Below are 27,333 nucleotides of genomic sequence, written 5' to 3'. Positions count from 1 at the left end.
AAGGTAAACCAAACTGGTATCAAAAGATGGGGCTTACTTTGCCCTATATATCATATATAGGTGAGGTATTCAATCTCAAAAACTTCAGAGAAAATGGGAAAAATATGAAAAATAGCTGTTTTTTAGGCAACATTTATGGCCCCTGCGACCTTGACCTTGAAGCAAGGTCAAGATGCTATGTATGTTTTTTGGGGCCTTGTCATCATACACCATCTTGCCAAATTTGGTACTGATAGACTGAATAGTGTCCAAGAAATATCCAACGTTAAAGTTTTCCGGACGGACGGACGGACGGACGGACGGACGACTCGGGTGAGTACATAGACTCACTTTTGCTTCGCATGTGAGTCAAAAAAGTACAAAAATGTGTTTTTTTAGTAAAACATCGGAATTTCGGAAATTTAATTAAAAATTCGTAGCACCGTATTCTGCATATAAAAATCGGAGAAATTACGGAGAAACCGTAGATGTGCACAGGTCTGTAGAGGCTATGAAGCAATTATGAACGTCAATGCCACAAATATCATTTTATTTTCATAATCATAATAGTCCGATCATCTAAAATTGATTTCAAGAGAAAAAAAAATACTGAAAGAACAAACAACAAAAAACCTTACTGGAACATTGAACTACCAGATAGTATATCTTCCTTGCTGCAGTCTGTTTGCTGCCCTACATGGCAACCGGCATAACGGGCAGTTTGTTTGTTTGTATGTTCGTTCATGGGCTGAAACTCCCACGGCTTTTACGTGCATGACCGTTTTTACCTCGCCATTTAGGCAGCCATACGCCGCTTTCGGAGGAAGCATGCTGGGTATTTTCGTGTTTCTATAACCCACCGAACTCTGACATGGATTACAGGATCTTTTTCGTGCGCACTTGGTCTTGTGCTTGCGTGTACACACGGGGGTGTTCGGACACCGAGGAGAGTCTGCACACAAAGTTGACTCTGAGAAATAAATCTCTCGCCGAACGTGGGGACGAACTCACGCTGACAGCGGCCAACTGGATACAAATCCAGCGCGCTACCGACTGAGCTACATCCCCGCCCATAACGGGCAGTAAGTAAGCTGTAGTCTGCTAATAAAATGTATTTTTTGTCAAAGGGTCAAACATTGCAGGGCCTGGAGGGAAGTCAGGCAAGTGCAAACTATCTTTTAATATCAGTATGAGTAGTAAGGAACTCCTGCCAGAATAATTTTTTAACATTATAAATGCAGATTAAACATCAGCCATAAACTAACTGGACGAAAAAAGTCAACCGTTAAATGGCCATCAGCGAAGCAGTTGGAATCATGGAGTTCATTGCCCAATGCTCATAATATCACCACCGAGCCAAAATCAGGATACCACAGTTCACAGTATCATTGCAATAGTGGTACAGTAGAATCCGCTTAATAAGGCCATATTTAATAAAGCCACCCGCTTATTGAGGCCAATTTCTGACTGCACGGATTTTTCCTTATGTTTTATGCTTATGCTTTTATTAAATCCACCCGCTTAATATAGCCACTTTTGTCCTGCACCAAGGTGACCTTATCAAGCGGAGTCTACTGTATCTGCTATTGCCAGGCCCCTCAGATGAGAGGACACCCTGAATGCAAGGACACTATTTGTGGCCTCTTTGTCTATTATCAGAACTAAAAAGCCACATGCGAGGGACAGTTTTAATGTTGATCCTTCACAGGCATGGGAACAAGGATATATGAAAAGGTCAGAAAATGACTGATGTTTAAAAAATATTACACTGATTCGGAGGATGGAGCACAGAAAACGGCTCTTGGATATCACGTAAAATTCTTTTTTTCAGTCAAAAGTCTTCAAGATTTTCATGTGTGCTTTCATCACAGGTACTACTGCATAAGGCCCCCCAAAAAAATAGGTGTGGTTACGGTAACATAGCCAAACAAGAAGAGCAAACGCTCGATCGAGTCACTTTCGCAGTTCTGAATATTATATGAGGCATCAGATGGACAGGAAGAAATTGCTATTCACAACACAATGAGTCACGTTCACATAAAATTTGAGCCCGGTCACTTTTATAGTTTCCGAGAAAAGCCCAACGTTAAGTTGTGTGTTGCCGAACAGAAAAGGCTAGTTATCTCCCTTGTTTTTCTGATAACGTTCGTAAAAGGCTACAGATGTAAATACTTTGATGTAAAGAATAATCCTACAAAGTTTCAATCACATCCGATGAACTTTGTCAAAGATATAAAATGTCTAATTTTTCCTTTGACGCTGACCTGTGACCTTGAAAAAGGTCAAAGGTCAACGAAACCATCGTTAAAGTGTAGAGGTCATGACTAAACAAAATATGAGCCCGATCGCTTTGATAGTTTCCGAGAAAAGTCCAACGTTAAGGTGGTGTCTACGGACGGCCGGCCGGACAGACTAACACTGACCGATTACATAGAGTCACTTTTTCTCAAGTGACTCAAAAAAATAGGGTAGGTAGGTAGGCAATCACTTTTTTTTTTAAAACTTTTTTTTTTAACTTTTTTTTTAAACTTTTTTTTCTAATGTGTACAAATTAAACCTACTTGACAGGGAAATAAGTGTGCGACTCGGGCGCTTTCGCTTTCATTGCGTTTTTTGCACTCGTTTTTGTTTTGTTTTTGTTTTTTTGTTGACAAATGTAATAAAAAGTTATAGGATCGGCCCCTAAAAATAGGGTAGGTCGGGTTACCGTAACCACACCTATTTTTTTTTTAGGCCTAACCAGAAGTAAACACACACACCAAAGAGAAGACTTACCAGTGGTTTGAGGGCGTCAATGTCTTTGATTTTGTTGCCGCTAAGACTGAGATGTGTGAGCTTGGGGCAACCTGTCAACGCCTGGAGGCCTCCTGATATTCTGTTGTCGCTCAGATCCAGCTACAAAACAAAACAAGAAAACAGTCCTTCTCATGCCTGCCAGTATGCACTTAAACCTAAAAAAAAATTAAAAAATTCAACAACAAAGAAATCATGCATGTTTTCTAACTCTCGTTCCGCGTCTAACCGATGGGTTTTTCCACCGGGGGTTCCCCGGTTTTCCCATCCACCCTACTGGTGTCTGGATCGAATATAATCACACATAATTTCTATTCCAGGGTTAGACATCATACCTCAGTAATTATATACACATTAGGTGTATACTACTTTCAAACTTAGCTCTTTATTTTTCTTCACAAGTCACATACAACCACGCTCGTTCTCTCTCTCTCCTTCTCTCTCTCTCCTTCTCTTTCTGCCATGTTCTATTGTCCTATAGAACATTCTTTCGACGCTGACGTCATTCCCTTTCTACGTCATTCATTTCATTATACAATCATTCGTTCGTTCGGCTTCCTGACGAGTGGACGTAAACTGATAGAACTATCAAGATAAGTTTTGTGTGAATATTTGTTTGTCTGTTCACTTAAAAGACCGTTGGGTCGAAATATCTGTGAATGTATTGTTTTGTCAATAACAAACGTTCTAACAACCTACCTTTCTTGATTCTAATACAGTGACAATTATTATTCATGTGTTACATATTGCTCCTTATCTCAAAATCTTATTTGTGTGTCCAAGACAAGGAATGACCCCAAGACTGGCCTGATTGGTCATGGTGAGCTGAATTTTTTATACAGTGGAACCCCCCCTTTAACACTTTCGCGACGGGACACTGATAAATCAGTAACCGCGCTGACACGCCCATGGACGGGACGCGCATTTTTCAGTACCAGTCATACAAGGTACAAGACTCGTGATTGCTTCCCGGTTTTTGAAGATTGCAATAAATTGAGTTGTTTCCCTTGATACACGTGGTTTTCTCTTCCGGCTTGATCAAATTAGTGCAGATTTGCGTGGTGTTTTCGAACAAAAAAAAAAGAAAGAAAATGTGACTTATATTCAATATGGATTACCTAGACATCATTTGGTGAGTGTTACAGTTTTGTTTCATTTGAGTCAGGATGCTGTGAGTGAATGCGTGATTTGCTTGTTTTTTTCTTTGTACTGTCTCCTTATTTCTGAAGGGATCGCGTTTACCGGTAATTTCCGGTATTTTACTGGTTAAGATTCGCCAATACCAGAAAAAAAAGTGGATGTCGGTCAGACGTACCGATTGTTATTTGGTTTGACCGGTAAAAAAAAAGTAGCAATTACAAAGATCGTTTGTCAGTACGAGGGAGAGAGAGAGAGAGAGAGAGAGAGAGAGAGAGAGAGAGAGAGAGAGAGAGAGAGAGAGAGAGAGATTTGGATGGCTTGTTGTGACAGCGCTACAATGTTGCGATTATGTCTCCATTGATGACACTTGATGTCAACACGGACGTACATGAGGGTAATGTAAGTCCGTGATGTCAAGGTGTCAAACATGACGTCAAAAATCAGACATCATACTTTTCGCGCCATTTCTTTCGGTTCCCGGTCCATCGTAAAATCTTTCAGTTTATGTTATAAGGGACGGCGTCTAACTATAGCAGACATAGCATCATACCGGGAAATCACGTACTCACACCAGCTTAGATCTTTGTCTACATACAGTTGATTATTGTGAGGCGAGTCGATTGCGAAGAGGTGAGAAAAGGCCTTTGAATGAAGGAACTGAAAGTGAAAGTACTTCACGGCCAAGTACATCTGCAGAGCCCGAGTCTCAAGCGGCGGCAAAGAAACCAACATCAGCATCTTCCACTGTTTCAGGAAAAATGGTGCAAAGAGTTTCTGTGGTTGCGGACAGAGGGGGAGGGGGAGAACTTTCTCATGTTTTGTGAAGACTGCAAAAAAACACGTAAAAAAAATGGTTACACAGGAGATTGTCGAAATTTTCAACATTCATCTCTCGAAGACCATTCAAAATCGCTAAGTCATAGAAATGCTGTTGGCTCTGCGCGTGAAAACTTTCTGACAACAAAGACTAGGCGAAAGTGAAACTGTAACAGTAAGTAACTAGTGAGTAAGTCTTCCAGTTGCGTGATTACTATTTGCTTTCCTATTTTATTTCGGAAGTCTCTCTCTCTCTCTCTATCACAGCGGCTGCTGATGTGTCACTGTCAAGTTGTGCGACAGTTGCTTTGAGAGGCGGGGGGGGGGGGGGGGGGGGGGGGGGGGGGGGAGAAAACGTCCGCATATCACTGACATTGATTTAATGTATTGTAAGTCATTGTTTGTCTTTTACTGGTTGCCTTGGCAAGCTTACCGATTTTCGTGAGAGCCTTGTAGCCAGCTCATGACGTCATACCGGTTTGAAAAATACCTAGCGCGATCAGTGTTCTGTGTACAATGTTAACAATATTTCAGCTAATTCATAGGTTTTACACCTTGTTTGGTTATAACATTATTTATAATACTTTCTGTTAAAAAATAACTTTCAAAAAAAAGCAGTGGAAAATAAAACACACACAAAAAAACGTTAAAAAACACAAATTATCCCCCTTTCACCCCCCTTTGCTAAAACAAATCGCGTGACAAACTTATAACAGGGATGAAAATTGCCTTGTTAAAAAAAACTGAAATCGGCCGGGGTCCAGGGGCTGCCAAGGCCCCGGAAAATCTTGAAAATTTAGGAATTTAGAGCTGAAAATGTGGCTTTTTGCGAAAGGAAGCAAACGCACAAACACACGCACAAACAGACAAAGTTACGATCGCATAGGCTACACTTCGTGAGCCAAAAAACGGAATCGCACAAATAAATCGGATGGCCCATTGAAAATAATCGGAAAAGTCGGAAAAAACGGAGAATTTTCATCCCTGTTATAAATAGCACGACTGAACTGGGCATCCATTTTTGAATTAGTACACAAAATTTGGTGGTGATTGGACTTAATTCAAGCTTGCTAGACAGATTTCTTTACAGTTACTGATTTTTGGGAAGTTTCTTGGTGGCAAACTTGGGCAGTTCAAAAAGTCTGCAAATTTACCCCCATTCTAAGCAGGCATGGGAATTGAAAAAAGTAAAAAAGGCTGAACATTTGTAAGTACAGGCAAATCCAGCTAACTCACAAACGGTTAAGTCAAAAATTCGCTTAGCACACAAAGAAATTCTGGTCCGGAATTATCCCTCTTTATCTATGTGTACAAAGTACCCTGAGCTCGAAATGGGATTTCTCTTACGTAAGTCGAAAGACGGATAGCACACAACAGAAAGTCAGTCCCAAAGACAAAGTTTACTCTATATTTACTACAGCAACTCGAAACACGAAACTTGGCGTCTCACACTAGCGCATTGTGTAACCTTATTCCCTTCTTCTCTACACGGACGCCACACCGACTGGTCAGTCGGCACGCAATAAAGTATGAACTGAAGTTAGGAGGGGGCAAGGAGTAAGGAGGGGGCGAGGAGTAAGGAGAATTATCCAACTCCAAGAAAACATTCTGAAAAAGGTGGGGAAGTGGTGACAAGGCAGTGAACGCACTCACCATGCACTGACATCATACGAAAGCAGCCACACAAACACAGCACAGAGGCAGAGGCAGGTGTGCAGATGCTTTGTGAGAATAAGCGTTGAAAACCAGTTTGAATAAAAAAAAAACCCAGCAGATAGAGCCGCATGTCATAATCATTCTTCTTGTCTGGCTTTATTGACTGCATGCCGATCTTGTGGCAGTGACTTTTCACTCTTCAGTCGGACTGTACACAAACAGCTCTCACTCTCCCTCACTGACTACCCTAAGCCCTACAACTGATCTTTGGAAATTGTTTGGAAGAGTACACCTCTCTATTTCTCTCCAATGCTCTTCCTGCTGACTTCAGTGACACCGGACACCCCACTGAGTTTAGCCAGCTACCCCCCCACCCCCCCCCCCCCTCTCTCTCTCTCTCCCCAGCCATGTACTGTTTGGTGCTGTGGCCAGAGAGGTGTCACCGGCTAATTGAGGCCAGCTGCACCGCTGTTCACTCAGAGCAAAACTAGTTGACTGTGTCTAACTTTTGACAAAGCAACACAACTGAAGGGTTCACAGATTAGGTAACCGACTCACTGGTCAAGGCTGCAGGGAAACAAGAGTATCTTGTCAATGAAAGAGGTTACACACAGATACCCGATGCTGAGAACGGTGGCCGATTTTTCACTCTCTTTCTCGGAGGGCCTTCATCATTGCAGGGACTGCTGTAAAGAAATGCTTGCTCAGAAACTAACTCTTTTTGCATTGAAACATGCACCAGAACTGGTGGACACCATCGACAATGTCAAACATGAAATCGAAGCAGTTTACTTGAGGAAACGGTCGTCAGCAACTCAAACTTCTCTGTTTTCTTTTTTTAAGAAAATCTGAGGTGACTTTCTTTGTGGCCCCGCCCCCTCCCTCTGTAAGGACCCCCCTCCATAAGGACCGATTTTTGTCAACATTTTCAAGGTCGCTAGAGAGGGGTTCCACTGTACTATGACCAAGTCGAAATTTCGGATAGGACACAATAACAATTCGGTCCCTTCAATTTCGTCTTATCCGGATTTGCCTGTAATATCAAAATCGCCTAGCCTAACCAGGGGTGTTCGGGGGCATGCCCCCCCGGAAAAATGTCTCCAAAGAACCCAAATTGTGCAATTTGGTGTCATCTGAGCTCCAAGTTTGCCATTAAATTCAGTTTTCAGTACCATTTTTGCCTCCCCCCTTAAATTTTTTGGCGGACACTTTTGCTTTTTCAGCGGGGGAAGAAAAAAAAAAAAAAAAAAAAAAACTCGGCGGAAATTTGCCTTTCGGCGGACAATTCCCATGCCTGCTAAGACTCCCTCCTTTTCGAACCCTGATTTTCTCAGAATTTGGGAGGTCTTAAAAAGGGGCTTCCGCTGTACGAAAGAGACTGTACCATTCACAGATTAACCGAACAAGGTTGTCGACACCCACCCAGAATGCAGCACACCCACCTTTTTGAGGTTTCCCAGCTTGGGGAAGGAGGAGAGTGACTGAAGCCCCACGTTGATCATGCTGAGCGACTCCAGGGCACTGAAGTCACTGGTCAGGCCCTCGATCTCAGTCACCCGGCAGTTGTCCAGGTTCAAGTCCTTGATCTGCACACACAACCACGAAAGACAACCATGAGAGCATGAAGCCACAAGACCACACAAAACAGACAGTATGGTGGATCGCGATTCAGTTTTCTTCCTCACAAATTCAATAATTCATTCCACAGAAAAGGGAACAAGAATACACAAACAAGAAGGGCAAAGCCCATACGACTCACATGCTTGACCTTGACATGACCTAAACCTAGCAATGACATCATACACTAAGAACTGCTTTACACATTTTTCCTACCAAAATACATGTGACCTTGACCCAAGATCAAGGTCATCCAAGGTCATGCAACACAAAGCTGTTAATTCAAGACATAGGAAGTACAATGGTGCTTATTGGCTCTTTCTACCATGAGATATGGTCACTTTTAGTGGTTCACTACCTTATTTTGGTCACATTTCATAAGGGTCAAAGTGACCTTGACCTTGATCATATGTGACCAAATGTGTCTCATGATGAAAGCATAACATGTGCCCCACATAATTTTTAAGTTTGAAACAGTTATCTTCCATAGTTCAGGGTCAAGGTCACTTCAAAATATGTATACAATCCAACTTTGAAGAGCTCCTGTGACCTTGAAGCAAGGTAAACCAAACTGGTATCAAAAGATGGGGCTTACTTTGCCCTATATATCATATATAGGTGAGGTATTCAATCTCAAAAACTTCAGAGAAAAATAGCTGTTTTTTAGGCAACATTTATGGCCCCTGCGACCTTGACCTTGAAGCAAGGTCAAGATGCTATGTATGTTTTTTGGGGCCTTGTCATCATACACCATCTTGCCAAATTTGGTACTGATAGACTGAATAGTGTCCAAGAAATATCCAACGTTAAAGTTTTCCGGACGGACGGACGGACGACTCGGGTGAGTACATAGACTCACTTTTGCTTCGCATGTGAGTCAAAAAGGCTGAAAATGACCTATGGTTAAAAAAAAAAATTTTTTTCTAAGGATAGAGCACAAAAACAGCTCTGAAATTATGTCTTCGAGCTCACAAAAAAGTCTGAAGATTCTCATGTGCGATTCTCATATGTGGAAGCCATGAAGCACAAACATATCAACTTGGCTGTCTGGCACACTTTTCAGATCAATGATTTCACATGACCGCCTTTCAAATAAAAACAAATTGACAGAAATTTATGGTACCAATAAAATAAAAACAACAACAATTCAGAAAAAGTCATCTTAGTCTTCCAAGCAGAAAGTTAAACCAATTACACATCCAGAACAGGTTGTCTTGCGTATTTCCCGAGTAATGATATTCTTGCTGATGCTTTTAAAAAATACCTGTAACAATACAAAATTTGACCCCATGTATGTAGGTATTATATCCTGAAAGGTTCAAATCAATCAACCCTATCATTGTACAGCGCCGTTTGTCACGATACCCATAAAAATTGATGAAAAATAATTCTAAAAATGTATTCCTGTTTTTGACCACTCATGCGATCATCACCTGCATCAAGAGGAATAGCATAACACAGGAAATACTCAAGCCAGCTAAATAAGACAACTTTGTTCTGGATAGATCATTGGTTTGACTTTCTCTTTGTTTGTCAGATTTACCAAATCATGCCCACTCAGAATTTTTGATTTCTCATTCAACATTGTTACTGTAAAGTTTTTGTCGATTTTGGGTGTACCTTTATTTAGAAAACAATTATGGAACCCCTGAAAAGAAATCTTTGATCCGAAAAAAAAAATCACCGGACAGCCAGGTTGATGAAATAGAAAGTTTGAATGAAATTACACACAAATTAATGTTTTTGTTCGGGTACGAAAATGGATGCAATAACTTTTTGCAGAGTTGAAAATCATTTTTCAGCTGAACACTAAAAGGTCAGCTTTCGCCATGAAAAGACAATCAAACTAGTGATAGTAACTGTTACATTCGTTTTACAACAAAATAAAATGTACAGCCGTTTACGTTTCCTCCACCTAAAATGTTTTTCTTATGGATTTTGTGCATACATATCATGAAAAATTACATGTGATGACCAGACGTGTCTCTCGCGGAGTGCGCAAAACCACACGTTCCAGAACACTGCCAAGCAGACGACGCTCATTTCCCTCATACATATGCAAATCCCACGTGACCTACACCATTCACGCCTCCACTCTACGAGCGCGATGTAGTTTCCATATCTTGGAACATCGACCTTACTAATGAATGAAGAAAATAAATCGTGTGACGTACAAATAAATTCTAGAAAAACAATAACCCTTCTGCACTTAATGCGCGTACAGCAAAACATTCAACACCAACCTATTATACTTCGTCGTGAACCTATCATGACCATGGCGTACGAGAAGTCGCGCTGCACTGTGAGTGACTAGACAGAAAGATTAGAGAGCTCTTGCTGCCAGTTCGTGGCCAATCGTACCGAATAGATTAACGATCACAGGTCATTTTCCGCCTCAGATTAGATAACTAATTAAACCTATAAAATTCGTATTTGCAGACAGGGGAATGGCATGCAACTTTAGAAGGACGTTACAATCAGGCCGACGTGGGGGAGACTTCTTTGTCTGGCCATTTTGTCTCGCACAGTGTATCGCCGCACTGACGAAATGAGGTCACGGTGGCCGGTGCACCCAAAGACCCACTATGGACTATCGATTCTCGTCAGACTTCAATAATGCAATAAACACACCCCAAACAGCTTCCATCGCATACATTTGGCACTGCCAGGTTCAGAAAACGCCACAAAACAGATGTTTTTGTCGTTTTTAGAACCCGCATTTCAAGATGGCGGACACACGCCTTGTGAGCCACGGTACTACTTGGCAAAACACGACTGCTCTCCCTTTGCCCACAAAGCACAGCATTCTGCTGTCATGCAAGTGCTTGAGCGAGCGGTCCCAGACACAGTACCCACAGACCGTACCCTAAACAAGATCTTTGAAAGACTAAACATTTAACAGGATTCAGAAAACAAACGCAAAATCCACTTCCAGCTATTTAACGGGCTACTACTGTAAGGAAGGGGAAAGTTGAGTACACATACAGTAAGAGGATCAACACATGTTCGCATGCTCTTGAGCCTTTAAATTCTTATTTTCATCAAACGACACCTTATAAAAACAGTGTCAAATCATTTACGCTAGGATCTCAGAGCAATAAAACCCCACAGTATCTCAAATTTAACCACTTTTTCCTTCACCAACTCTGCACGCAGCTGACTGACGGGTCGAACTCGGCTCTCTTGTTTGGGACCCACGACCGTCGAGAATAAAATCCCATCAAACGCCAACTACACATTTTCGGTCGGGAAAATTTACCCGAAAGCATATATTTTGATTTTTGTTCAGTTGGTACCGAAATAAATCAGTTTAAAAGCCGCACGATCGAAAGCTGAGTGCGTATCGGAATGCTTGTCCCAAAAAGGGCGCCATATTTGATCTGTGCGCAAAGTCCCCACGACTAATGCATGTTATTACTTTGCTTGTACAATCGTATCTGACTGAAGCTACTGTCCAACTTACAATCTGAAATTTTGTAAAAGGAACACATGTTGTACAGTTTCGTAGCACATAGTTTTCCTATATTTACGCATGGCCACCGGTTAGAGAAAAAATGAAAAACAGGGTTGGCCTGGTACGCACATGGAGAGCGAACCAACATGGCTAAGTCATACAGTGAAGAGAGCACACCGAAACAACGCCGAATTTTTAAATGCAAGTATTCAAGCACACTGGCAAAGAAATGGTACATTACCACATTTGCAGATCTCCCCCGCATCTCCAGTTCAATTCTTTTCTGCATACCGACGGACATCTTTGTGATTTTTAGGTGTTTTAACAATCAACACGATCGCAAACGAAGCCACTACTATCGACGTCTCTTCGATGTACAACAGAGCGCGCGGGACAGAAGCGGCGTCCTCAAAGCAATTTCATTGGCTGATCACATGCTCAGCGTAAGCGGGTTCATCATGAATATGTATATGACGGCCTTCAAAGCAGCCAATTGAATACGATTTCCGGTGACGAAACCAAAACAAAGCGCACGTGGTTAGGCATAACAGAACCATGACATTTTACACCGATACCGAAAGCGGCGTATGGCTGCCTAAATGGCGGGGTAAAAACGGTCATACACGTAAAAGCCGTGGGAGTTTCAGCCCATGAACGAACAAACAAACAAACACCGATATCTGAGAACAGAAGACATTGAGATGAGGAACTTATGAGGTGCAGAACATCTGAAAAATACTTGAATGAAGACATTTTTTGAATTGTTGGGCTCCCTGGGAAATACACACAATAGACCTGTTCTAAAGATCTTTTACAGTGACATGTTATGATGCAAATAGTTTGCATGTTTAGAGCTTGCAGAGGATGACAGAAATGAGGGATAGAAATGATGGTTGATTGGAAAAAAATGTATTCTCTGAACAAGGAATAATGATAAAAGCTGGGAAAATATCACTTTTGAGGCACGCTGACTGATCGATCTAGACTTTTTGTCTTGTTCGTTTGCTTGTTTACATTATTTTTTTTCAGTTTTTGTAATTTGCAGTTTTACTGAAATCAGGCAAATTCGCAAACTGAACAACTTTTCAGTTTAGTTTATATAGGCTATCAGTTTCCCAAGTTGGTTTTTTGTATTTTAAAGAGCAACTGTTGGGCTGTGGCTCTCAAAATCCGTTCAACAGAATGAATTTTCATGTAACTAAAACTATACTTTTCAGTAACTAGGTTTGTTTCAAAGCTTGATAACGCAAGTCTCAAGATTTTACACAAGCTAGTACAGTAGCTTGAATGCCTTTAATTGAAGAAAGTTTGCACTCTTGGCCGAGCAAGTAAAGCCCGGCTGAAAATTACTTCCCTTAGGAATTGACGGAGGGGAACACTCTCTGTCTTCATGTCATGTAGCTGGCGCCATCAGGGGGTCAAATCTTGACCTCAAGGACACTTCACGGGTAGATGAAGAGAAACTAAGGTTGGGGTGTAAGAGGGATAATTCTCCCTTCACAGAACATTTCAAAGAGAAGAGTAGACAATAAGGCCAAAAAAAAAAATAGGTGTGGTTAAGGTAACATAGCCAAAAAAAATAGGTGTGGTTAAGGTAACATAGCCAAAAAAAATAGGGTAGGAAGGTAGGCAATCACTTTTTTTTTAAAACTTTTTTTTTTTTAATGTGTACAAATTAAACCTACTTGACAGGGAAATAAGTGTGCGACTCGAGCGCTTTCGCTTTCATTGCGTTTTTTGCACTGTTTTTTTTTAATTTTTTTACAAATGTAATAAAAAGTTATAGGGTCGGCCCCTAAAAATAGGGTAGGTCGGGTTTCCGTAACCACACCTATTTTTTTTTTAGGCCTAACAGAGTTCATTTCATGTATTCTGCCCCCCCTCCACTCCCGCCCCCCTTACTCACACACATTATACAAACACAACACACACAGCATTAATCTCAAAAACACATTTTAATAAATGCATCATTGATTTTTTTTCCGGGGTAACTCTCCTCCCCCATTCTCTAACCTAGCTCCAATGTGTCCCTGTTTGTCTCCCCTACAGTTTATCTCAGCAACCTTCTTGAGTGAGTAATTAACTGAAGAGGTATTGTCATCATCTCTCTACTAGGCTTTTTCTCCCACGAAGTTGGTTTTTGTCTTGAAGTCTGTACATCACAGGTACACTGTAATTGGCGTGACACTTCAAGTGGACCTACTTCATAAGTGTAAAGACCAACATGTCTGACCAGGGACAGAAAGGTCTGTGGTTGAGCAATTTATATTTATATAAATTTCAAATGTGTTGATGGATGAGTAGCAATACGTCGTTGAAATGGTGGTCCCACCATTTCACCGACGAATAGACTGTGAACCAAGCTAGAAATGACCTGTGAACTTTGTAGTTGGTCAGTTCAACGGAAAATAAAACAAGTCGTGTAAGGCGAAATTACAACATTTAGTCAAGCTGTCGAACTCACAGAATGAAACTGAACGCACTGCATTTTGTCACCAAGACCGTATACTCGTAGCATTGTCAGTCCTCCGCTCGTGGCAATGATATTGACCAGCCAGAATAGTGCGGTAGTGGTTGCGCTATGCAGGATATAGCACTCTTTTCTGTATCTCTGTTCTTTTTAACTTTCTGAGCTTGTTTTTAATCCAAACATATCATATCTATATGTTTTAGGAATCAGGAACTGACAAGGAATACGCGCTATATAAGCTTCATATTGATTGATTGATTGATTAAATCGATTTTGGAAATTTTATTTTAATTATAATTTTTATATTTTTAATTTTTAGAGCTTGTTTTTAATGCAAATATAACATATTTATATGTTTTTTTGAATCAGGAAATGATGAAGAATAAGATGAAATTGGTTTTGGATCGTTTTATGAAAAAATAAATTTATTTGCAATTTTCCGATTTTTAATGACCAAATTCATAAATTAATTTCTAAGCCTCCAAGCTGAAATGCAATACCAAACTCCGGCCTTGGTGGAAGATTACTTGGCCTAAATTTCAATCAATTTCATTGAAAAATGAGGGTGTGACTCAACTTTTACAAAAAGCCGGATATGATGTCATCAGACATTTATTGAAAAAAGGAAAAAAACGTCTAGGGATATCATGATTCTCAGGAACTCTCGTGTAAAGTTTCATGAAGATCGGTCCAGTAGTTTACTCTAAATCGCTCTACACACACACACACACACACACCCACACCACGACCCTTGTCTCGATTCCCCCTCCATGTTAAAACATTTAGTCAAAACTTGACTAAATGTAAAAAGAAAATGGAATGTGAGAAGATATCATCACCCACCCCTAATACTTTACTTTGTTCAAGAATCAATCATGCGCAGAGCATTACAGATGTCCCAGTGATTACGCTATACTGTAGTCTTCGCATCAGCCTAAGCGCTGTCCTTGCTTGATGTCACAGCAGGTCGGCCCAAGATTAACACTGCGTTAGCTCTTCTTCTACTACTAACAGAGTTGTTGGTCGCGGGTTTCACGTCGTTACGACTCGCAAACAGCTTTGTTTTCTTCTGGAGAGCAGCAATTTTTACACATTTTTATAGTTTCATCCTGTTACTAAAAGTGTTTTTGTTGTGGATCAAAGCAACACATTTTGTGGTGAATCTATTCATAAAACTCTTAAATGTGTTTGTGCACACGCAATTTTATAACCAGAACACCAGACAGTAGCCCTTTAAGTTGTAAAACATAAACGTTTTTTTGTGTTTTTTTCTCTGGAAAAAATTCTCTTTCACTTTGAGTGGGGATCATACTGAATACTGCCTTAGTAGTGAACAATTTTTGAAATGAAACTGAAACAGTGAAAGCATAATTTTCAATAAATTCTCTTCCATTTTTTGTGGGGATCATACTGAATACTATTACTGCCTTAGTGTGAATGATTTTTGAAATGAAAGCATGATTTTCAATCAATCCTCTGATTTTGAAAACGGACTAATTTTACTAATTATTCCCCACATCCTTTCAATTTTAATTATAATTGACTGATTTCTCAATTGAATACATTTTTTTAAAGTCTAACTAACAACTTCAAAAGCTTTATCTACTCTTTATTTTTACATTTAGTCAAGTTTTGACTAAATATAAAAATACATAGACGGGGAATCGAAATGAGGGTGGTGGTATTTGTGTGTCTCTGTGTGTGTGTAGAGCGATTCAGAGAAAACTACTTAACCGATATTCATAAAACTTTAGATAAGAGTTCCTGAGATTGATATCCTTAGACTTTTTTTCATTTTTCCGATAAATGTATTTGATGACATCATATTCGACTATTTATGAAAGTTGAGGCGGCACTGTCACACCCTCATTTATTAATGAATTTAATAGAAATTTTGGTCAAGCAATCTTCAACAAAGCCCGGACTACCTGATTACATTTCAGCTTGGAAGCTTAAAATTTAATTAACGAGTTTGGTCAGTAAATTAAAACATTCTAATTACACACATTTTCTGTAAAAAAGTGTAATCGATTTAAAAATGATTTTTTCTTATTCCTTATAATTTTCCGATTCCCAAAACATATTGACATGTTATGTTTGAAAAAAAACCAAGCTTAGAATTTTTCTTCACGGAACTTATTTGTAAAAGCTTTATTTTCTGCCTTTGATAACCAGGGGAAAAAAGAGGGGGGGGGGGGGGCAACAACTATAGTGATTTCAGGAACACGTATTTTTTTCTCCTGTCTAAACTCTTTGTATTCCCCATGGCATGTACATCAAGAGCACTTCATCTGATTGTACATTGTATGTACTCAAAACCAGCTATAAACTCGTATGATGCCAAAAAGACGCTTGAATTTCGCGCGGTTGTCGTCACGTGACCAGCCAGAATTAGGGCACCGCCGACCATGAAGAATCCGACAGCGCCTGTCACCTTTACCTAGCGCAGTGTGTGGAAGAAAAATGATTTCCAAAGACCTTCACACCCCGAATAAATATCTTACCTCTTCCCCATTCCGTTGCAAACTTCAGAATTGGTCTGCACACGTCATTGGTAGCAGATTGGGGGTGAAAATACTCCAAAGAGACAGAGGGCGCAGTCGGTGCCAACATTGCCACTCGATTGTTGAAAATACTCCACACTACCAGCAAACTCTTTGATTAATTATTGTCACAGACACTTCATAGCATCGTTTGGTGTGTTCATTTTTCGTGGTGGACTCCGATCTGATCAGAAATTGCTTCAATACTGGGTGCACAGAGCCTTGAATTCAAGATGGCGGCTGTCTCGCACATTCCAGTTTGCACGATTTGACTGGCTGTAGAGCCCCAGCAGTGGACCACTATACTGCGCTTATGCCCGCACTGGGTTTTCTCCACGGCTAGCGAAAACTGTACGGTGCGATAGAGGGAGAAAGAAACTGTTCGGGTTAGGCTTTCTTGCGGCCGGGATTCTGGTTGAACTGAAAAGTATAGGATATGGAGTTGCAGGGATTTTGTGGCTTTTGTTAGTAGACTCGGACAGCTTGCATCATGTGTGTCGTGTTATGGTGGATGCTTATCGGCCTAGTGTACATGTCACAATCAAGCGTGTCCTTGAAGGCAGTGGGGGAAATACAGCAACAGTGATTTTACCACCATTGCTACATGTCGATCTCGCCTCGCTGTTTCGCACGCGGTGCAGTTATTTTTAGAATGGTGTGTCATCAACGTGTTGTTTTGAGGATGTGTTCCTTTCTTCACTGAAAGTGTGTGTGTGTGTGTGTGTGTATGGAGGGGGTGGGTAGGTGGAGGCGCGGTGGTGACGTAATATTGTAGGTGTCGATCGAATGGAAGGGGAATGGGGGCGTTCTTTCATTCTCTCTCCCCTCTCCGTCTCTCTTTCTCCCATCTTATAATTCTGTGTTGTACTGTTTGATGCACACATATTGATTGTGATGATTTGCAGCCGTCAATAAGTTAAATAAATGATGTAGGCTACGACCTTTGTGGGAACGTTAAAGAATTATAGTGCGCACATCATTTTTCGTTTGGCATTTTACATGCAACCCCCGTGGTTACACTATCCATAGAAATGGTCTATGCACTATCATAGTCTATCCGCCGTCGGTTACTGTAGTATCAAATAAGTATAGGCTTTGTCACTACGACTGCAGACTGCTTTTTTAATTACGTGAATTTCTAAAATTACTACACATGTCAACAATACGTCTGTTTGACTTGTTTTTTGCTTTTGTTACATTTAGTCAAGTTTTGACTAAATGTTTTAACATAAAGGGGGGAATCGAGACGAGGGTCGTGGTGTGTGTGTGTGTGTGTGTGTGTGTGTGTGTGTGTAGAGCGATTCAGAGTAAACTACTAGACCGATCTTTATGAATTTTTTCATGAGAGTTCCTGGGTATGATATCCCCAGACTTTTTTCCATTTTTTCGATAAATGTCTTTGATGACGTCATATCCGGCATTTTGTAAAAGTTGAGGCGGCACTGTCATACCCTCATTTTTCAATCAAATTGATTGAAATTTTGGCAACGCAATCTTCGACAAAGGCCGGACTTTGGTATTGCATTTCAGCTTGAAGGCTTAAAAATTAATTAATGACTTTGGTCATTAAAAATCTGAAAATTGTAATTAAAATTACTTTTTTATAAAACGATCCAAAATTACGTTTATCGTATTCTTCATCATTTTCTGATTCCAAAAACATATAAATATGTTATATTCGGATTAAAAACAAGCTCTGAAAATTAAAAATAGAAAAATTATGATTAAAATCAAATTTCCGAAATCGAGTTAAAAACAATTTCATCTTATTCCTTGTCCGTTCTTGATTCCAAAAACATATAGATATGATATGTTTGAATTAAAAACACGTTCAGAGAGTTAAAAAGAATAGAGATATAGAAAAGCGTGCTATCCTCCTCAGCGCAACCGCTACCGCGCTTTTCTGGATAGTTAATTTCACTGCCTTTGCCACGAGCGGTGGACAGACGATGCTACGAGTGTACGGTCTTGCAGAAAAAAATGCAATGCGTTCAGTTTCATTCTGTGAGTTCGACTGAGCTTGACTAAATGTTGTATTTTCGTCTTACGGGACTTTTTTTTTTCCCCTCACAGATTTTAGGTATTGTACATTTTTGGATCGATTACTAAAATTAAACATTTTAATTAGAATTTTTAGGTTTTTAATGACCAAATTCATTAATTAATTTGTAAGCTTCCAAGCAGAAATGCAATCACATAGTCGGGGCTTTGTCGAAGATTCGCGGCTTGTCCAAAATTTCAACTGATCCGAATTTGATCGAAAAATGAGGGTGTGACAGGGCCGGATCAACTTTCACAAAAAGTCGGATATGACGTCTTCAAAAACATGTATCGAACAGATAAAAAAATTAAAAAAACACGTCTGGGGATAGCATTTTTAGGAACTCATGTAAAGTCAGTTTCATGAAGATCGGTCCAGTAGTTTCTCTTAATCGCTCTACACTTGACATACAAACACACATGCGACAATATACGATAGTGGTGCCACATGATTCAAACCATTAACAACCACGGACCCGGATAGATTTCGCCTTCCAATAAGACTATGATATTGCTGGGGAGCATCGGGTAAATTCTTTCTCGTCCCAACCAATATGGGACTCCCCCTAACCCGCGGGGGGTCAGTGAAAACTAAAAAGATGAGTTTTTAACTGTTTTTTTTATAAAAAGAAGTGAATGAGGGGGCGTGTCGAATCTGAGTGGGCAGGGAATTCCAGTCGACAGCAGCAAAGAACGAAAAAGAGCGACAGCCTTTGGTTTTACATTTTTAAGCGGGTATAGTGAAAGTAAGACAAAAGAGATTATTAGGGTTTAACGTCCTCTTAGACCAACTGGTCTATATTGGGACAGGTATTGGTAATACGCTGAAGATATGGTGTGATACTTTGATTCGAACAAGCCCTCTGTGGCTGTCTTCTTCGACACACCAGCATTGGGTTTGTCTCGTCAAAGTATCGAAATACGATCATGATAATCAGAGACGAGAGATGATGCATGCGTGTCTTCGTGTTTTCCAAGCCCTGAGACTTTCGCTGTGAACGTGGGATCTTTTTTGTGCGCATGTGTGCACACGGGGGTGTTCGGACACCGAAGAGAGTCTGCACAAAGTTGACTCCGAGAAATAAATCTCTTACCGAACGTGGGGATCGAACCCACGCTGATAGCGACCAACTGGCTACAAAGCCAGCGCGCTACCAACTAAGCTACGTCCCCGCCCCCTATAAATGGCGACTTGGGCCTTTGAGTCGAGAGTCTATGCGAAAGGCAGATCATAAGGTCTTTGGTATACATTATAATCAATGTTTAAAGGCACAGTAAGCCTCCCGTAAACCATCACAGATACGGTCAGGCTTTTACACACAGTACAAACACCCTTTCATTTAAACACTCACCGATTGAGAACATCCTAGGTGCCCTCCGTAAAGAGCGAGCAATTTTCAAAGAATTTATTTTTTGGTGCTTTATCTTACCCCTGAGCCATCGTGAACCCGTGCGATCCAGTTTCCTTTTTTTTTCACAATGTAGTCATCAGTTTGTGATTTCAATGCGACTCGCTGTAAGCTTATCTGCAATAGCACGTTATTATGTACCTCTGAATCTAAACGCAACAAACGGCTGCGATTCACACGAACTCTAGCGATGGCTTTTGACTGTTCAGAGGAACTGGCGATAGGCATAACCGTCGTCTCCTACGAGGACCACGACCTTGCGTGACCCTGCTTCCGGGCTTTTGTTTTTTCAAACTTTCAAAACTTCGAATTGTACTGATCTTGTCTTGATGAAAAAATAATTCTTTTATGATTTAAGAATGTTTGTGTAACAAGCTGTCAATTTATTACTTCGATTTTAAAAGTTATGTCCAGCGCCAAAACGCACCGTCCGATTGTCTGATCAGACAATCCGCAAAATTAGTTCTTTGAAAATTGCTCGCTCTTTATGGAGGGCACCTAAGATGTTCTCAAGCGGTGAGCGTTTAAATGAAAGGGTGTTTGTACTGTGTGTAAAAGCCCGACAGTGTCCGTGATGGTTTACGGGAGGCTTACTGTGCCTTTAACTGAGGACATCCGGACCATGGACCACAAGTGCGGTACCGATCGACATGGCGATTTTCGGAGCACTTATTCTATTCACCCTCTTCCATGCAGGGCCGGACCCAGGGGGGGGGGGGGGGTTCCAGGGGTTCCGGAACCCCACCCCTGGAAAAAGCATGTACCTTGCTTTGAGTGGTTTTTTTTTTTTTTACTAGTTTTAGCACCAAAACAATGCTGCTCTTAACCCTCAAAACAAGGCCCAGAATGCACCAGATTGCACAGATTTTAACCGTTTTTCAAAAATTTTCCGGGGGAACATGCCCCCGGACCCCCATAGTTCGCGCGCCTGAAAGCAGGCGCGCGCTTGTGGCTTCGCCACTTCGCTGATTTGCCCCCCCCCCCCAAAAAAGGAGGACCCCCCCCCCCCTTACAACTCATTTGGTCCGGCCCTGTCCATGTGACACTTTCTTCAAGTTCTTCATGATTATTTTTATGTGTTTCTGTCTGTTGGTCTGTTTGTCTATTTTTGCTTTTTACATTTAGTCAAGTTTTGACTAAATGTTTTAACGTAGAGGGGGGAATCGAGACGAGGGTGTGGTGTATGTGTGTGTGTGTGTGTGCGTGTGTGTGTGTAGAGCGATTCAGACCAAACTACTGGACCAATCTTTATGAAATTTGACATGAGAGTTGCTGGGAATGATATTCCCGGATGTTTTTTTCTTTTTTTCGATAAATACTTTTGATGACGTCATATCCGGCTTTTTTGTAAAAGTTGAGGCGGCACTGTCACACCCTCAATTTTCAATCAAATTGATGGAAATTTTGGTCAAGCAATCTTCGACAAAGGCCGGACTTCGGTATTGCATTTCAGCTTGGTGGCTTAAAAATTAATTAATGACTTTGGTCATTAAAACTCTGATTTTTTTTTTATTCTATTTTTTATAAAACGATCCAAATTTATGTTCATCTTATTCTTCATCATTTTCTGATTCCAAAAACATATAAATATGTTATATTTGGATTAAAAACAAGCTCTAAAAATTAAAAATATAAAAATTATGATCAAAATTAAATTTTCCAAATCAATTTAAAAACACTTTCATCTTATTCCTTGTCGGTTCCTGATTCCAAAAACATATAGATATGATATGTTTGGATTAAAAACACGCTCAGAAAGTTAAAACGAAGAGAGGTATAGAAAAGCGTGCTATCCTTCTCAGCGCAACTACTACCCCGCTCTTCTTGTCAATTTCACTGCCTTTGCCATGAGCGGTGGACTGACGATGCTACGAGTATACGGTCTTGCTGAAAAATTGCATTGCGTTCAGTTTCATTCTGTGAGTTCGACAGCTTGACTAAATGTTGTATTTTCGCCTAACGCGACTTGTTTTTTTTTAATTTTTTATCCTGGGCATTTTAGAGGTTTGATGAGTTGAATCATTGCAAGTCGACAACCAATCACTCATAGGTGACCTGCTTAAGGGAGGGAAATGCGTAAAATGGACACACTACTGGGGAAATTGAAACATATAGTGTTACTTCCCTTTCATGATCTCGTTCCACCTTGTCAGGCTTTTAGCACGGAGCTATGCCAAGACTGCCTTCTTTCGAGATATTGCTCTATCTTATACCAGGAAGCTGTGCCAAGAGGGAATCAAACAAGTCGCGTAAGGCGAAAATACAATATTTAGTCAAGTAGCTGTCGAACTCACAGAATGAAACTGAACGCAATGCCATTTTTCAGCAAGACCGTATACTCGTAGCATCGTCAGTCCACCGCTCATGGCAAAGGCAGTGAAATTGACAAGAAGAGCGGGGTAGTAGTTGCGCTAAGAAGGATATCACGCTTTTCTGTACCTCTCTTTGTTTTAACTTTCTGAGCGTGTTTTTAATCCAAACATATCATATCTATATGTTTTTGGAATCAGGAACCGACAAGGAATAAGATGAAAGTGTTTTTAAATTGATTTGGACAATTTAATTTTGATAATAATTTTTATATATTTAATTTTCAGAGCTTGTTTTTAATCCGAATATAACATATTTATATGTTTTTGGAATCAGCAAATGATGGAGAATAAGATAAACGTAAATTTGGATCGTTTTATAAATTTTTATTTTTTTTACAATTTTCAGATTTTTAATGACCAAAGTCATTAATTAATTTTTAAGCCACCAAGCTGAAATGCAATACCGAAGTCCGGGCTTCGTCGAAGATTACTTGACCAAAATTTCAACCAATTTGGTTGAAAAATGAGGGCGTGACAGTGCCGCCTCAACTTTCACGAAAAGCCGGATATGACGTTATCAAAGACATTTATCCAAAAAATGAAAAAAAAACGTTCGGGGATTTCATACCCAGGAACTCTCATGTCAAATTTCATAAAGATCGGTCCAGTAGTTTAGTCTGAATCGCTCTACACACACACACACACACACACACACACACACGCACGCACGCACGCACATACACCACGACCCTCGTTTCGATTCCCCCTCGATGTTAAAATATTTAGTCAAAACTTGACTAAATATAAAAACAAGAAAGGTAGGTTGTTGGAACGTTTGTTATTGACAAAACAATACATTCACAAATATATCGACCCAACGGTATTTTGAGTGCACAGACAAACAATAACGAAAACCGTTATCTGGCAGATAAGTTTTTGTAATTGTTTAAAAAAAAAAAAATTCGTGGCAGTCTCTTTGTTTTTGGATTTGTGCCAAGAGGGGTTTTCTTCAAGATATTGCTCTATCTTTTAGCAGGAAGCTGTGCCATGCAAGAGGGATTTTCTTCGAGATATTGTTCTAGCTTTTAGCACGAAGCTGAGCCAAGACTGGCTTCTTTCTGGGAATAGCTGGAACAAGAGCAACGTTCTAATAGATATTAGCTAATTGTGGTTCGCGCTATATAAGCTCACCATAATAATAATAATAATATTAGTTTAGCTTTTAGCATTAAGCTGCGACAAGATTAGCGTCCTCAGTTGCTTTTCACCAGAAAGCCTCCTGCGCTCCAGGAGGAGGAAAGGGTTGAGCGCCGAGTTGAGCGGCAGCACAAATACGGCCACATCCACGTTGACCTCGCCAGGGATTGGAATCTCACGAGAAGCCAGGAGACCCAACACTCCGATAGGGAACCAGCACAAGAAGTCCGACATGGCCACAGCCACCAGGCGACGCGCGATGGTCAGATCCTGACTAACCCCTTCTCCTCGTGGTACTGGTGGCGGCAGCCGACATGGCGTTGGCTTGCACTGACCAGTAGATGACCAGCTGCCCGCAGCAGACAAAGAGGAAGAGGACAAAGTTGAGGATGATGACGATGCCAAATGAGTAACCACGACCTGCAAAGTCCTTCCTGGTGACGGGCAGCGGGAGACAGATACTGGTGTGGCCGTAGAACTGCCAGTGTGAGGTCATAGGCAAAAGGGCACAGCCCCCGCCCGTTGCGTCCAGATATCGAAGCCCGGTTGCTTCTCAAATTTCTTCTCATCCTGAATCGGCATGAAAGCAGCCGCCATTTTAAACGCTCCAATAGCGGGTTCCATAGCTCTTATTGGAAGGAGGGGCCTGCTATAACTTTATTGCCGACATAAGGCTCTATGCGCGGTCCATGCATTAGAAATAAGAGACTTTATGGAGTCCACAGACTTTATTGCCGTGACGTCATCAATTTAGGCTCCTATGGAGGGGCTATGCATTGGCTTCCAGGCCCCGACAGACACAGTTCGGCGGGCAGCTCAAGTCACACAACAGCTCGTCGTCATGCATCGGGCACTGAGGGACGCCGTCACACACGCTGTGGGGATGCAGGCAGACAGTAGACCCCCTGCAGCGATAGAATCCCGGGCACGTGATCCTGTCACAAGCAGCTTCGTCCTCCTGATGCACGCAGTCGAACACGCCGTTACAACGGAGATACATTGGCAAGCAGTTGCCACCCCCCGCGGGTTAGGGGGAGTCCCATATTGGTTGGGACGAGAAAGAATTTACCCGATGCTAACCAGCATGTCGTAAGAGGCGACTAACAGGTTCTGTTTCTCCTTTTACCCTTGTTAAGTGTTTCTTGTATAGAATATAGTCAATGTTTGTAAAGATTTTAGTCAAGCAGTATGTAAGAAATGTTACGTCCTTTGTACTGGAAACTTGCATTCTCCCAGTAAGGTCATATATTGTACTACGTTGCAAGCCCCTGGAGCAATTTTTTGATTAGTGCTTTTGTGAACAAGAAACAATTAACAAGTGGCTCTATCCCATCTTCCCCCTTTCCCCTATCCCATCTCCCCCCTTCCCCCGTCGCGATATAACCTTGAATGGTTGAAAACGACGTTAAACACCAAATAAAGAAAGAAAGCAGTTGCCGTTATTCGGACACCGCACGTGTGTTTCTTGGCACACCTTCACACCATCCGTGCCTTCAGACATGTTCCTGAAAATAAATTCTCCGCTTGTCTTGCTCACATCCAGCACGTAAGGGGCTAAGCTTCTTTTTTCAAACCAATTTTCCGTTATATACATACTCCAGCATCCAACTTCGTCCGCTTTGACCGACGAATAGCAATCATCGTGTCGGTTACAGATTTTGTCTCTGGGTATGCACTGTGTGAAAAAAAGTTAAAGAACCACGTTAGTCACAACATGTGTCTGAATGAGAGAGAGAGAGAGAGAGAAACAAGTCGCGTAAGGCGAAAATACAATATTTAGTCAAGTAGCTGTCGAACTCACAGAATGAAACTGAACGCAATGCCATTTTTCAGCAAGACCGTATACTCGTAGCATCGTCAGTCCACCGCTCATGGCAAAGGCAGTGAAATTGACAAGAAGAGCGGGGTAGTAGTTGCGCTAAGAAGGATAGCACGCTTTTCTGTACCTCTCTTTGTTTTAACTTTCTGAGCGTGTTTTTAATCCAAACATATCATATCTATATGTTTTTGGAATCAGGAACCGACAAGGAATAAGATGAAAGTATTTTTAAATTGATTTGGACAATTTAATTTTGATAATAATTTTTATATATTTAATTTTCAGAGCTTGTTTTTAATCCAAATATAACATATTTATATGTTTTTGGAATCAGAAAATAATGGAGAATAAGATGAACGTAAATTTGGATCGTTTTATAAATTTTTATTTTTTTTTACAATTTTCAGATTTTTAATGACCAAAGTCATTAATTAATTTTTAAGCCACCAAGCTGAAATGCAATACCGAAGTCCGGGCTTCGTCGAAGATTACTTGACCAAAATTTCAACCAATTTGGTTGAAAAATGAGGGCGTGACAGTGCCGCCTCAACTTTCACGAAAAGCCGGATATGACGTCATCAAAGACATTTATCAAAAAAATGAAAAAAACGTTCGGGGATTTCATATCCAGGAACTCTCATGTCAAATTTCATAAAGATCGGTCCAGTAGTTTAGTCTGAATCGCTCTACACACACACACAGACAGACACACACACGCACATACACCACGACCCTCGTTTCGATTCCCCCTCGATGTTAAAATATTTAGTCAAAACTTGACTAAATATAACAAGTCGCGTAAGGCGAAAATACAACATTTAGTCAAGTAGCTGTCGAACTCACAGAATGAAACTGAACGCAATGCAACGCAGCAAGACCGTATACTCGTACATGTAGCATCGTCAGTCCACCGCTCACGGCAAAGGCAGTGAAATTGACAAGAAGAGCGGGGTAGTACTTGCGCTGAGAAGGATAACACGCTTTTCTGTACCTCTCTTCGTTTTAACTTTCTGAGCGTGTTTTTAATCCAAACATATCATATCTATATGTTTTTGGAATCAGGAACCGACAAGGAATAAGATGAAAGTGTTTTTAAATTGATTTGGACAATTTAATTTTGATCATAATTTTTATATATTTAATTTTCAGAGCTTGTTTTTAATCCAAATATAACATATTTATATGTTTTTGGAATCAGAAAATGATGGAGAATAAGATAAACGTACAATTTGATCGTTTTATAATTTATTTTTTTTTTACAATTTTCATATTTTTAATGACCAAAGTCATTAATTAATTTTTAAGCCACCACGCTTAAATGCAATACCGAAGTCCGGGCTTCGTCGAAGATTACTTGACCAAAATTTCAACCAATTTGGTTGAAAAATGAGGGCGTGACAGTGCCACCTCAACTTTCACGAAACGCCGGATATGACGTGATCAAAGACATTTATCAAAAAATTGAAAACAACGTCTAAGGATATCATACCCAGGAACTCTCATGTCAAATTTCATAAAGATCGGTCCAGTAGTTTAGTCTGAATCGCTCTACACACACACACAACACACACACACACAGACAGACACACGCACATACACCACGACCCTCGTCTCAAAACTTGACTAAATGTAACAAGTCGCGTAAGGCGAAAATACAATATTTAGTCAAGTAGCTGTCGAACTCACAGAATGAAACTGAACGCAACGCAACGCAGCAAGACCGTATACTCGTAGCATCGTCACTCCACCGCCCGTGGCAAAGGCAGTGCCCGTGGAATTGACAAGAAGAGCGGGATATTCGTTGCGCTGAGAAGGATAGCACGCTTTTCTGTACCTCTCTTCGTTTTAACTTTCTGAGCGTGTTTTTAATCCAAACATATCATATCTATATATTTTTGGAATCAGGAACCGACAAGGAATAAGATGAAAGTGTTTTTAAATTGATTTCGAAAAAAAAGTTTGATAATAATTTTTATATATTTTTAATTTTCAGAGCTTGTTTTTAATCCGAATATAACATATTTATATGTTTTTGGAATCAGCAAATGATGGAGAATAAGATAAACGTAAATTTGGATCGTTTTATAA

At 40.6% G+C, this 27,333-nt stretch overlaps 1 protein-coding gene across 3 annotated transcripts in view; it reads right to left on the bottom strand.

Moving 5' to 3' along the window:
• Positions 1–16,652, bottom strand: part of LOC138950668 (acidic leucine-rich nuclear phosphoprotein 32 family member B-like) — a 38,095-nt gene extending 21,443 nt beyond the window's left edge. For 2 of the 3 annotated variants that reach the window (XM_070322380.1, XM_070322381.1), the window contains exons 1-3: positions 11,697–11,854; positions 7,827–7,970; positions 2,755–2,874 (exon numbers count right to left, since the gene is read on the bottom strand). In XM_070322380.1, coding sequence (XP_070178481.1) covers positions 2,755–2,874; positions 7,827–7,970; positions 11,697–11,756 — 324 coding nt within the window. In that variant the 5' untranslated portion in view covers positions 11,757–11,854. Of the gene's footprint in view, positions 1–2,754; positions 2,875–7,826; positions 7,971–11,696; positions 11,855–16,429 lie in introns of those variants that run through there. The other variant, XM_070322382.1, reaches the window with a different exon arrangement.
• Positions 16,653–27,333: the final 10,681 nt, after the last annotated feature.

This window comes from Littorina saxatilis, linkage group LG16, assembly GCF_037325665.1.
Source record: "Littorina saxatilis isolate snail1 linkage group LG16, US_GU_Lsax_2.0, whole genome shotgun sequence".
NCBI lineage: Eukaryota > Metazoa > Mollusca > Gastropoda > Littorinimorpha > Littorinidae > Littorina > Littorina saxatilis.
Note: the sequence above shows the minus strand (reverse complement) of the source record. Positions and strands in the feature narration are given on the sequence as shown.